General features: G+C 35.8%; 1 protein-coding gene across 1 annotated transcript; it reads right to left on the bottom strand.

Annotated features, from left to right (window-relative positions):
* Window positions 1-4,836: 4,836 nt before the first annotated feature.
* On the bottom strand, window positions 4,837-6,606 carry LOC131605439 (cytochrome P450 736A117-like). The gene is made up of 2 exons (XM_058877792.1): window positions 5,689-6,606; window positions 4,837-5,565 (listed from the first exon to the last, which is right to left on the bottom strand). Exons 1-2 carry the CDS (start codon window positions 6,550-6,552, stop codon window positions 4,954-4,956), a joined length of 1,476 nt encoding a protein of 491 aa, XP_058733775.1. The 5' UTR covers window positions 6,553-6,606; the 3' UTR covers window positions 4,837-4,953.
* Between the last annotated feature and the right edge of the window lie 4,792 nt (window positions 6,607-11,398).

Below are 11,398 nucleotides of genomic sequence, written 5' to 3' on the forward strand. Positions count from 1 at the left end.
CTTTTATAAGAAGTTCTGATTGTAATCAATTAGAAGTAGTGATTCTGTTATTACTAACGTTTCATTGTCTAAGTTGACTCAGAATCTCTTTAAAAGTAAAACAGCTGTAACTGGCTATCCAGATGGTAAACACGTGTTCACTATTTCTGAACAAGCGTGCGTGCAGTTGAGGGGACGCCTACTTAGGTAACTGTGCTAATCACTTCTTTTGTCATTATTATCTCTCCTTACGTCACGTAACATTAAATGCTATCCATCATTTCTTTTATTTCTTTTTCTTTTAATACTCTTCAAACGTTTCTTTTCCCTCTTATATTTCTCTCTCTTGCATTCAATTTCTTTTTCGCTCTCTCTCTCTCTCTTTGCATTCATATCATAAACCCTAGCAGTTTTCACTATCTGCAACTTCATCATGAATCCTTCGTCAAGTTCTGCAAATCAAGAAACTGATCGTAAACAAAAGAGAAAGGCAACTGATGAACCAGAAAACAAACCAAAAAGAGTAAGAATCACCTATGACCCTCTCAAGGTGAATCCCTTTGAAGCTATGATGTCTGGAAACTACTCTAGACGTGTGTATCAACCCCTTGATGGTATCCCTCAATCACCTCCCTCTTCACAGACTTCCACCACCTCTTCCTCTTCTTTCACCTCTCTGGAACCACCATCTCCACTATCTGATATCCCTTCCCCCTCAACCCATCTCACAGATATCTCCTCACCGCTCTCACACCCTTTTCCCACCAGAACACCTAACCCCTACAGTTTTGTGTTTCCTGACTCCAGATTCACTGTCAACCCTCCAACACCTACCACTCATTCTTCTCTAGAGCTTTTACACTCAGATGTAAATAGCTGGTTGGAGATTCTGGGTGCTGCTCACCTTAATCATCTGAATGAGTATGCTACCTGCAACCTCTGGGAAGCCTTTCGCCAGGATTTTCTGGTTAGGGCTACGGACGTCCAGAGAATGATCATGACTGAAGCACCTGGGGCTCGCGGTCTTCGCTTGGAAGTTGGTGAAAGCAGTTATCACCATCTCATCAGGAACAGAAGAGTTCTTGAAGAGAGGATACCTGCAGATGAGATGGTTGAAGAAAATCTCTGCAGAGACATCGTGGTATGGAGACCAAGGTATCTTGTGCTGACTGGAGATTTTCAATGGTTGTTTGATTGGTTCAGAATGAATCCTTCTGAAAGTGCTCCTCACATGGTCTTTCTGGAAGTGGTTTATCCTGCTGAAGTTGCTGGTCCTACTCCTCCAACAAACCTTGCAGCTATTCTTCAGGCGTTGGAAGTTGGAGCTTCTGAGTTGCCTGAACCAGAATATGCTGAGGCTGCTCCTGAGTCAGACTCAGATGTTGACATGGAAGGTACAGAAGCTGAAGACCTTCCAGAAGATCGTCCTGCTGAGATTGCTGTCCCTGTTGGCAGAAGTTCTGGTGCTTCTTCTTCTGGTGTACCCTCAGCTCTGATGGAGACCTTGGACGCTCTGCATTAGAATCAAGCTATGCTGGCTTCTCGTTTGGACGCGCAAGAGGCAGCCAACGCTGAGTTTCGCTCCTTCATGGCAAGGCAAACTGCAAGCACTGACGGGGTTCATGACATTCTGGCGCAGATTTTGTCTAAGCTAGGGTCTTAGTCTTTGGTCTTTGTAGTTTTCTTTGTTTGTTGCATCTGCTTATTCTGCATACATCTTTTGTAATTCTGTTTGCTTAATCAATGAAAAGTTTGATTCTGTTTCTTTCCTTTGTCGTTTTCTACATCTGAATCTTTTATATTCTTTTTGATGTTATGACAAAAAGGGGGAGAAAATATATGATAAATGATCTGATTAATATTATCAGTTACCGGGTAAAAGACCCCACATTACTAACAGAACTTGCAAAGTTCTATGCTTTAAGTTGTGTTGTTGCAGGAATTGAAGATTCAAGATCAACATAAGAAGCAACAAGATGAATCAAGCTCTTGGATTCTTGAAGCAAGCTGAGTGCTATGAAGCTTCAAAATCAGAAGCAAGAAGGAAGAATGTTCAGATATTCTGATGATAGAATATGATCTGAAACATTATGTCTATTTGTTCTGATACATTCTATATGGCTCTGATACATATTATGTGTTATGAAACATATTCTATGTTCTGACTCATTCATGCTGACTTTTGTCGTTTAGTTTTGTTCTGTAACATTTCAGGATGTAGAGATGCTCTGATGATGCTCTGGTACATTCAACAACGTTCTGATACAATCTAGCATGAAGATCTAAAGAAATTCAAGCTCTGAAGCTGTCCCAATGGAAGCAAGAATCAGAAGCTGTGGATGTTCTGAAGATCTAAAGAAATTCAAGTTCTGAAGCTGTCCGATGGAAGCAGAAGTCAGAAGCTGGGAATGTTCTGAAGATCAGAGAAATTCAAGTTCTGAAGCTGTCCGATGGAAGCAAGAATCAGAAGCTGTGAATGTTCTGAGGATCTAAAGAAATTCAATGTTCTGAAGCTGTCCTATGGAAGCAGAAATCAGAAGTCATGAATGTTCTGTAGATCAAGCACTGTGAACGTCTCTACTGAAATACTCAGGGAAGTCTTTTATTATTAAAATTCTTCTAGTATTAATTTCAGGGGGGAGATTATTCATCTCAGGGGGAGACATATTCACATGCTTATGCTATAGCTGTGTAAATTGTCTTTAGTCGTCTGCTCTTTCTGATCGCAAATTCATATCATTTATATATGTTTTTGTCATCATCAAAAAGGGGGAGATTGTTAGAACAAGATTTGTTCTGATCAATATTCTTAGTTTTGATGATAACAAGGATATGAATTTTGTGTGAGATAATGTGGTACTCTAATACATTGCAATTTCCCTTTCAGGAAATATATAAAGAGTATGCACAAATCAGCGCTCAGAAGCTTTGTCTCAGAAGGTTCAGCATGCAACATCAGAACATGGTCTGGCAGGACATCAGAAGATGGTCAAAGCAGAATCAGAACATGGGTCTATGGAAGCATCAGAAGAACTTGAGATCAGAAGCAGAAGCACTGAAGTTCTAATGGTATCACGCTCAGAAGCACTTCAAGGTCAGAAGACAAGAAGATGCTATGCACCAAGCTGTTTGACTCTGATGATATTCAAACGTTGTATACACAAACATCAGATCAGACGAAAGTACAGGTGGCAGGCTACGCTGACTGACAAAAGGAACGTTGGAAGCTATTAAAGGCAGCGTCAGTAGACACAACGTGAACAAGGCTCGAGGTAGTTGACAAAAGCGTGAAACATTAAATGCAATGCTGTACGGAATACGCAAAGCATTAAATGCTCCCAACGGTCATCTTCTCAAGTGCCTATAAATATGAAGTTCTGATGAGAAGCAAGGTTACCAATTCTGAACGAACTTATTCTGAAAAACTTGCTGAAATGCTGTTCAATTCAAAGCTCAGAAACTTCATCTTCATTAAAGCTCACTACATTGCTGTTGTAATATATTAGTGAGATTAAGCTTAAACGTTAAGAGAAATATCACTGTTGTGATTATAGCTTTTCAGAAGCATTTGTAATACTATTAAAATTGATTACATTAATTTGTAAGTAACTAGAGTGATCAAGTGTTGATCAGGATACTCTAGGAAGTCTTAGCTTGTGTCTAAGCAGTTGTAATTAGAGTGATCACGTGGTGGTCAGGATACTCTAAGAAAGTCTTAGCTTGTGTCTAAGCATTTGTTCCTAGAGTGACCAGGTTGTGATCAGGATACTCTAGAAGACTTAGTCGTGGGCTAAGTGGAAAACCATTGTAATCTGTTGCGATTAGTGGATTAAATCCTCAGGTGAGGTAAATCACTCCGTGGGGGTGGACTGGAGTAGTTTAGTTAACAACGAACCAGGATAAAAATAACTGTGCAAATTGTTTTTATCGTTCAAGTTTTTAGACTACACTTATTCAAACCCCCCCTTTCTAAGTGTTTTTCTATCCTTCAGGGCCTTAGTCCATTAATACTGAATTGATTAATACTTCCTATGGACCAATCTATTTGAAGAAAAATAGGAGTTATATAATGTCCGGTTTAGTTAGAGAAGGATTCATTCATGAATTTTGTTAGGAACCTAATGGGTTGGGCAGAGAGAGAATCATCTCTCCTCTAAGGAGCATTTGCTCTGGGATTATAGGAATCAATCTCTGTAATAGTTTTTAACTCAATCAATATTACATTTTCCATTTATCTTAATTTTCGATCTCTATCATAATCATCTTACTGTCAAGTGTGTGTGGTTGAATATCTCGAGTGAAGAATAAACATGGTGAATTAATAAAAAAAAGTGATTCAACCTTATTATATCAAGATCGATTCCAACCATTATTAACCAATTTCAAGACCTTATTTGCCCTATGAGACAAATGCTAATTCATATTTAATGTTAGGTTCGTGTTAGATAATATTGATGGGTATCGATAGTGATATACTTAACTTGAAATTATCTGGTCACTTTTTTAATCCTATTTTGGCAGCAGCCCCTTGGGGCCACTTAAACTAAATTCATCCAATCATCTCATGCTTAGAGGATGCAACATGCTTTCTTTGGGTGTTGTCTGTTCTCAACTCTTTAATTTTAATTTTGTGGCTGGGGTTTTGGGTTTTGTTTATAAATTACAACTAGGTATTAATTTTGGCATTTTATAAACTTTTTATAATTTTATATTCATTCTGTCAATTTGCGTTGAATCAAAGTGGACTTCTAATTTGTCTAAAACTATTGTCTACATTAAGATGGAGTCTCAAATGTAATTTATTTAATTTATATTTTAAATAAGATACGCAGACACACATATACAGTCACCGATCCATATTTAACTATATATTATTGGAATATTTAAAACTAACTGTATACCCATACAAGAAATAGAAGACAAGGGTTACTACATAAATTATTCAAACGCCATTATTGCTTCCTACTCCCTCATTCAGTTCTGATTAGAAACTGCTGCATATGCCATGAGAGGAAACTTTCTGTGCACAGTAAAACCAAATGCTTCAGACATATCGACCTTGGCCCCAGCACCACCAGGTAATTCCCAGTTAAACTGATGCACAAGGTTCGCCAACACAAGATCATTAGCAGCCATAGCATACACTAGTCCTGGACAACCTCTTCTCCCCGATCCAAACGGAATCAACTGGTAATCTATTCCTTTCACATCCACCGATGTATCCAAGAATCTCTCTGGCCTGAACTCATCTGGTTGATCCCAATATCTTGGATCTCTTGCAATTCCCCATGCATTGATAAAAACTCTTGTCCCAGCTTTAATGTTGTAACCGTTTACTTTCACATCTTGTCTACATTCTCGAGGGACTAGTAGTGGAATCGGAGGATACATCCGTAGTGCTTCTTTACCGACTGCTTTTAAGTATTTCATGTTACTTAAATCGTCTTCGGTTATGTATGTTCTTCCATTCGCCACTGTCCTTGCTTCTTCTTTTAATTTCTTCATCATGTGTGGATTCTTCAAGAGTTCCGACATTTCCCACTCTAACAAAGTTGATATGGTGTCTGTACCCGCAACAAACATGTCCTGTATAATATATATAGTTCAAAATTATTCAATAATGAATCTAAAAAATAAATTTTCTCTTACAATAAAGACCAGATATATAGAGACAGTAATATATATAGTGATTTTAAGTTTTACACTTACCAATAACAAAGCCTTTATGGTTGTTCGGTCTATAGGAAAACCTAGTGATTCTGTCCTTTGGATCCAAAGCAAAACATCAACCAAATCAGTCTGTTCTTCATCATCACCTTTGGGATTATTGAAACGTTCCTCGACTACACCCTCCAAAAGATCGTCAAATTGTTTGGCAACTTTCTTTGCTCTTGAGTAATATCCAGAGAGATGTGTCATCCAATCAAGGCTAGGGACATAGTCCCCAACCATAAAAGTACCAAGCAACTCAGTAAAATCCATCATCAACTTAGCAAATCCTGTCCCACTTTCCCCACTATACTTATTTCCCAAAGTAGCCCTACAAACAACGTCATTAGTCTTTGACGCGATCAATTCGCTTAAATTCACCGGTAATGATTTCGAAGAGTAGTCTCTTATTTTGTCCATCATTAAAACAAGTTCTTCCTCTCTCACAGTACGAAGAGACTTAACCCTCTTAGCACTAAGAAGATGTAACATACAAATGCTTCTCAACTGTCTCCAGTACTCTCCATATGGAGCAGATGAAACATCTCTGAAGTTATACAGAAGTATGTCATAATTAATCTTGGGGGGTCTGTTAGCAAAGACATGATCATGAGTTTTGGTTATGTCACGTGCAGCTTCAGCGGATGAGATGACAAGAATAGGAACTTTACCAAAATACATTTGCATGAAAGGGCCATATTTTTTGGCAAGAGCATAAAAATTACGGTGAGGGAAGGAACCAATTTGATGAAGATTTCCTATTAAAGGTAATCTTGGAGGTGAGTTTTTTGTTTCAGAAGAATAGGAATAGAATTTGATTAGAAGAAAAAGAAAGAGAAAAGTGGAAGCGATTATCAGTAGCATTGTGTTTATAGTGTTTGTTTGTTCTCTTAATATTTTTCTTGTTCGATTTTGGAGTTAAGGTAGTGCATTATATAGGTTCATCTAAACCTAAACAGTGTATTATTAAATTGTGATTTATATTAGGTGAATGGTCAATAGAATCGGCTCGATTTCTTTAAAAAAATGTAGAGACATTGTTTTTAATTTTTCTACGTTTTCTGAAATTTTGTGATTTGTTTTTGCTGTGTAGTCAATCGAATCGGCTTAATTTAATTTGAAAAGGATAAAAGGATATTGTTATTCAATTTTGCTGGTGTCACGAGTTGAATATAAGGTGAAGTGACTTATAGTATAAAATAAAAGGGAGTTATGGAGAATTTTGGATGCATCATATGTCGATTTATTTCAAAAGACATCACTGATTGCCTGACCGCAAAACCGGCAGTCATAAGCATAAAAAAAAACTTTGATTCAACGTGACAATATTTTAATACTGAAATAGATACCAAAATGTGTAATTACAATAAATTTATGTATTTTAAAATTATTGTTCATGTCGAAGTGCTGTTGGTGTCCTGTTTCATAGGTCTTTACATTATTTGTATTTTAGAATTTTTTATTTTCCAACACTGAAAATCAATGGTTTTTTTTTTAAAGAATCTAGCTACTCTTGTATAACAATGTCGTATATATTAAAACTGGATGACAATTTTGTATATCTTAAGATTATGGGTGTTGTTTCTAAAAGTAGTTTTTTTTTTAAGCAAGATATATTAAAAACGGAGAACTAAGGGTTCTCCAACCCGATTACCCAGAGAAACGGGATAACCCGACAAAAAGCGAAATTACAAACCAATTACCACTACGACAAAAGTGCAAAGGATCCATGCAAAAATTGTAGAAAGAGTAATTGGGGTGAGTAATTTTCCCGCAAAAGACCACCTCCAAGCCAAGTGCTTAATGTTCCAAACAGTATTATTCACATTCCAATCATCCTTCCGGAAACAACTTCCATTCCAAACCAACCATATAATCCAAGTGGTAGTTAGCCATACCACCCCCAACTTATTAATAAATAAATAAAATATTATTATTTATTATATGTTATCTACTTAATCTCTACCGATCGTGAGAGGATTATGGTTGTTATTTTTTATTATGTCTAAATTGTAGGGAGTCTAGTATGATTTAGTGGCCCTGCTTCTTAGGAAGCATTCAATTCAGTTAATTTATTTTTTTTAGCTATTTATATAGGAGTATTTCATTCTAATAAACAAGTGAGTTACCATATTTACTTACATCTGGTATTAGAGTGAGAAAGACTTAAAAAGTGTGAGGGATCCAAAAGTGTGAGAGTACCACAAAATAGAGTGTTTGAGAGTACCCCCTCTAAAAGATGAAAATAATAGAAGATTGAGATGAATCCTTTTTTTTTTTTAATAATCAACTCTTGTATTAAAAGAAAGGAGCACTAGGGGTGCTCCAACCCTTACAAGAAAAAAGAGCTACAGCCAATAAATCTACAGGTTCACAAGCACATAACAGAATTGTGGAACCAATCATATCCTTGATGGTTCAAGCTCTTGATCTTCCTCCAATCTTCTCTCTTTTCCTTTCTTTTCTCCTTTCTTTTCTTCCTTCTCTTTTCTTCTTACTAACAAATTGTAGAATGAATGGCAAAAAAGAGTGAGGAGAAATATCTAGGTTGGATATTTATCTCCTAGTAACAATTTACCATTTAATAAATTTATCAAAATATCCTTTTTTTAATAATTAGAAAGGATCAAGCTAATTGAATAAGAATTAACCTCATTTAAGTTCACTAATTACCCTATATGTCCCAACTAGCAAAGAATAAGCATTTAGGAACTCTATTTGTTCCAATTGATCAGGAATGGAGCATTTAAGAGGATATGGGATATTACAGTTAGCCTAGAAAATATCAATCCCTCAAGTGAAGTTATATGGAACCTCGCTGACAAGACTACAAGTTCTTCAAGCGAGGTGTCGCATCTCTCGGTTGAGACTTCTACAAAGCCCTCAGAAAAGACTTTAATTAAGTCTCTTAGGCCTGACTTTAGTCGCGCCTCTTGGGTAAAATTTATATGTATGGTCCCGCCTGAGAAAACTCTAATTTCCTCAAGTGGGGAGTTTAGATAGTTTATTCATATTGCCCTAAAGGGCGACAAAGATCTCCACCAGAAAGTCCAACATCAAAATATTGCCTTAAGAGGCGCCAGGGATCTTTGCCATGAAGTCCAACATACAAAATATTTTCTTAAGAGGCGGAAAAGATTTTTGCCATGAAGTCCAGCATACAAAATAGTGTTTTAAGAGGCACCAAAGAGCTTCACCATGAAGTCCAACATGCAAAATATTGCCTTAACAAATAATAAGGATCTACGCTAAGAAGTCCATTATAAAAAATATTTCCTTAGAGGTGGAAAGGATCTTTTCCATGACGTCCAACATACAAAATAGTGCCTTAAGAGGCATCAAGGATCTTCGCCATGAAGTCCAGCGTAAAAAATATTTCATGAAGAAGTGGAAAGGATCTTCGCCGTGAAGTCTATCATACAAAGTATTTTCTTTAGAGGGAGTAAGGATCTTCGCCATGAAGTAAAACATATAAAATATTTTCTTGAGGGGAAACAAGGGTCTCCACTATGAAGTTCAGTATACAAAATATTGCCTTAAGAGGTGACAAGGATCTTCGTCATGAATTTCAGCATACGAAATATTACCTTAGGAGGCAGCAAGGATCTTCACGTTGATGTGCAGCATACAATGTCTTAAGAGGTGACAAAGATCTTTGCCATGAAGTCTAGCATACAAAGTATTGCCTTAAGAGGTGGCAAGGAACTTCGCCACGAAGTCCAACAAACAAAATAATGCTTGAGGGAGAATTCTAGCATATGAGCTACCTCTCCTAATTCATCAATGAGATCCATCAATCATTCCTTGTTTACCTTTTGATCAAACTAAGAGTGTTGCCACGATAGTCTGTCAATGTCCACGTGCAGCATGACATCTGAACCATACACCAAGACAGATGGAATTTCCTTGGTGCTAGAGTAAGGGGTGGTATTGATATGACCATAATATTTCGTGGACCAATTTTGTCCATAAGCCTTAGACATAGTCACTATTCTTTTTAAGCTCCTTTAAAATTATCTTGTTCGTCAATTCAACTTGCCCATTGGCCATTAGATTTACAATAGATATGTATTTTGTTTGTACTCCTAAATCTCGTCAAACTTTAATGACCATAGCGTTGGAGAATTGTGTCTAGTTCTTGGAGACAATGGCTTCTAGAAGCCCATACTTGCATATAATTTTCTTCCAATATAGGCGGAAAACTCTTTATGTTGTGATTTTGGCGACAACTTCTGTCTCTATCAAGAATTTTAGTTGACTTGACTTCAGGGGGAATGGACCTAAGATGTCCACCCCTCACTGGTAAAAAAGCCTAGGCGCTGTCACAAACTGAAGAAGCTCAGGTGGGGAATGATAAAGGTCAACGTGCCTTTGACACTAATCTCACTTGTTAACGAAGGTGATGTTATCCTTCATTTGGATACGCCAATATTATCCCGCCCTTAGCAACTTGTTGTGAGAGGTTTTATGCCAATATGACTATTGCAGGCTTCCTTATGTACTTCAACAAGTACCGGGGCAGTTTCATGCTCGCCCAGACATTGTAGAATTAGAGACTCTCTCCCCATTTTATAAAGCTTTCTTAAGAGAAGTGTGTGCTTAGCACCCTACTTTCGAACTCTTTTTGCTTTTCCCTCATCTAACAGGAGTTCGTTACCCACTACAACATTTTTGACTTTAGGCAACAAAAGTATAACCCGCGTATAAAAAACTCACTACAAAAAAAGCTCATCAGTGATGTGAAATTCACGCCACAACTAACAAAAACACATCAGAAACTAAAATTTGCAACGTGGCTAATTACGCCGCAGGAGAGCGGGTGACAACTAAGTAGGGACGTGATATTCACTTCACTAATTAGTGACATGAATATCGCGTCGCAAATGCTTGCACAAATATTCATAACATTTAAGTCAGTGCAGGCACAACAGTTGGGGTGCATAAAAAGCAGCTTTATTTGCGACATGATTTTCATGTCACCAATTAGTGAAGTGAAAATCACGTCACTACTTAGTTGTTGTTTGAACAAAAACGTTTTGTATTAATTGTAAGTTGCGACGTGATTTCCATGTCAATAACTAGTGACATGTAAATCATGTCACTAATTATTTTCTTTTTTAATTCTGAAACCAATTAAAATATACTAAAATTATATAAATTAAATAAATAAAATAAATATATTAAAAATATATAAATTAATAAACTAAAATTATAAATTAAATATTACTAAATATATATAATGTAATTATAAATTAATTAATATCTTACAAAAAATTAAAATCAAAAGTAACAATAAAATAAAAAATTAAATTAAATCAACGATCAGTCTAGGTCAGGAAAGTTATCATCATTTTCGTTTTCCTGATCCGTCGGTGCAAAACAAAATAAAAATAAAATAAAATATACATTTATAATATATATTCTACTTTTAATATATATTTTAGTTAAAAAATGTATTTTCAATTTATAAATAAATATATTTCGTATTTTATATTATTTTATTTATATTTCTATTTTTAAAAATTAATAATGTTTTTTATACATAACTATTGTATTCATCTTTAATAAAAAATATTTTTTTATTAATATATAATCCGTTTTTCATAAAAATAAAAAATATACCAATAACATAAAATATGTATTTTAATGAAAACTCTATTTTTAATAGCTTAAAATCAATTTTAAAATTATTTCTATTCCTAGTATATTC

The sequence above is a fragment of the Vicia villosa genome, linkage group LG1 (genome assembly GCF_029867415.1).
Source record: "Vicia villosa cultivar HV-30 ecotype Madison, WI linkage group LG1, Vvil1.0, whole genome shotgun sequence".
NCBI lineage: Eukaryota > Viridiplantae > Streptophyta > Magnoliopsida > Fabales > Fabaceae > Vicia > Vicia villosa.

What these genes read in the sequence shown, in the direction of transcription:
- LOC131605439 (XM_058877792.1), bottom strand. Translation starts at nt 6,552, where the DNA reads ATGCTACTGATAATCGCTTCCACTTTTCTCTTTCTTTTTCTTCTAATC. An exon ending in CCATAAAGGCTTTGTTATTG is followed by an intron (nt 5,566 to 5,688) that starts GTAAGTGTAAAA and finishes TATATTATACAG; the next exon opens with GACATGTTTGTTGCGGGTAC.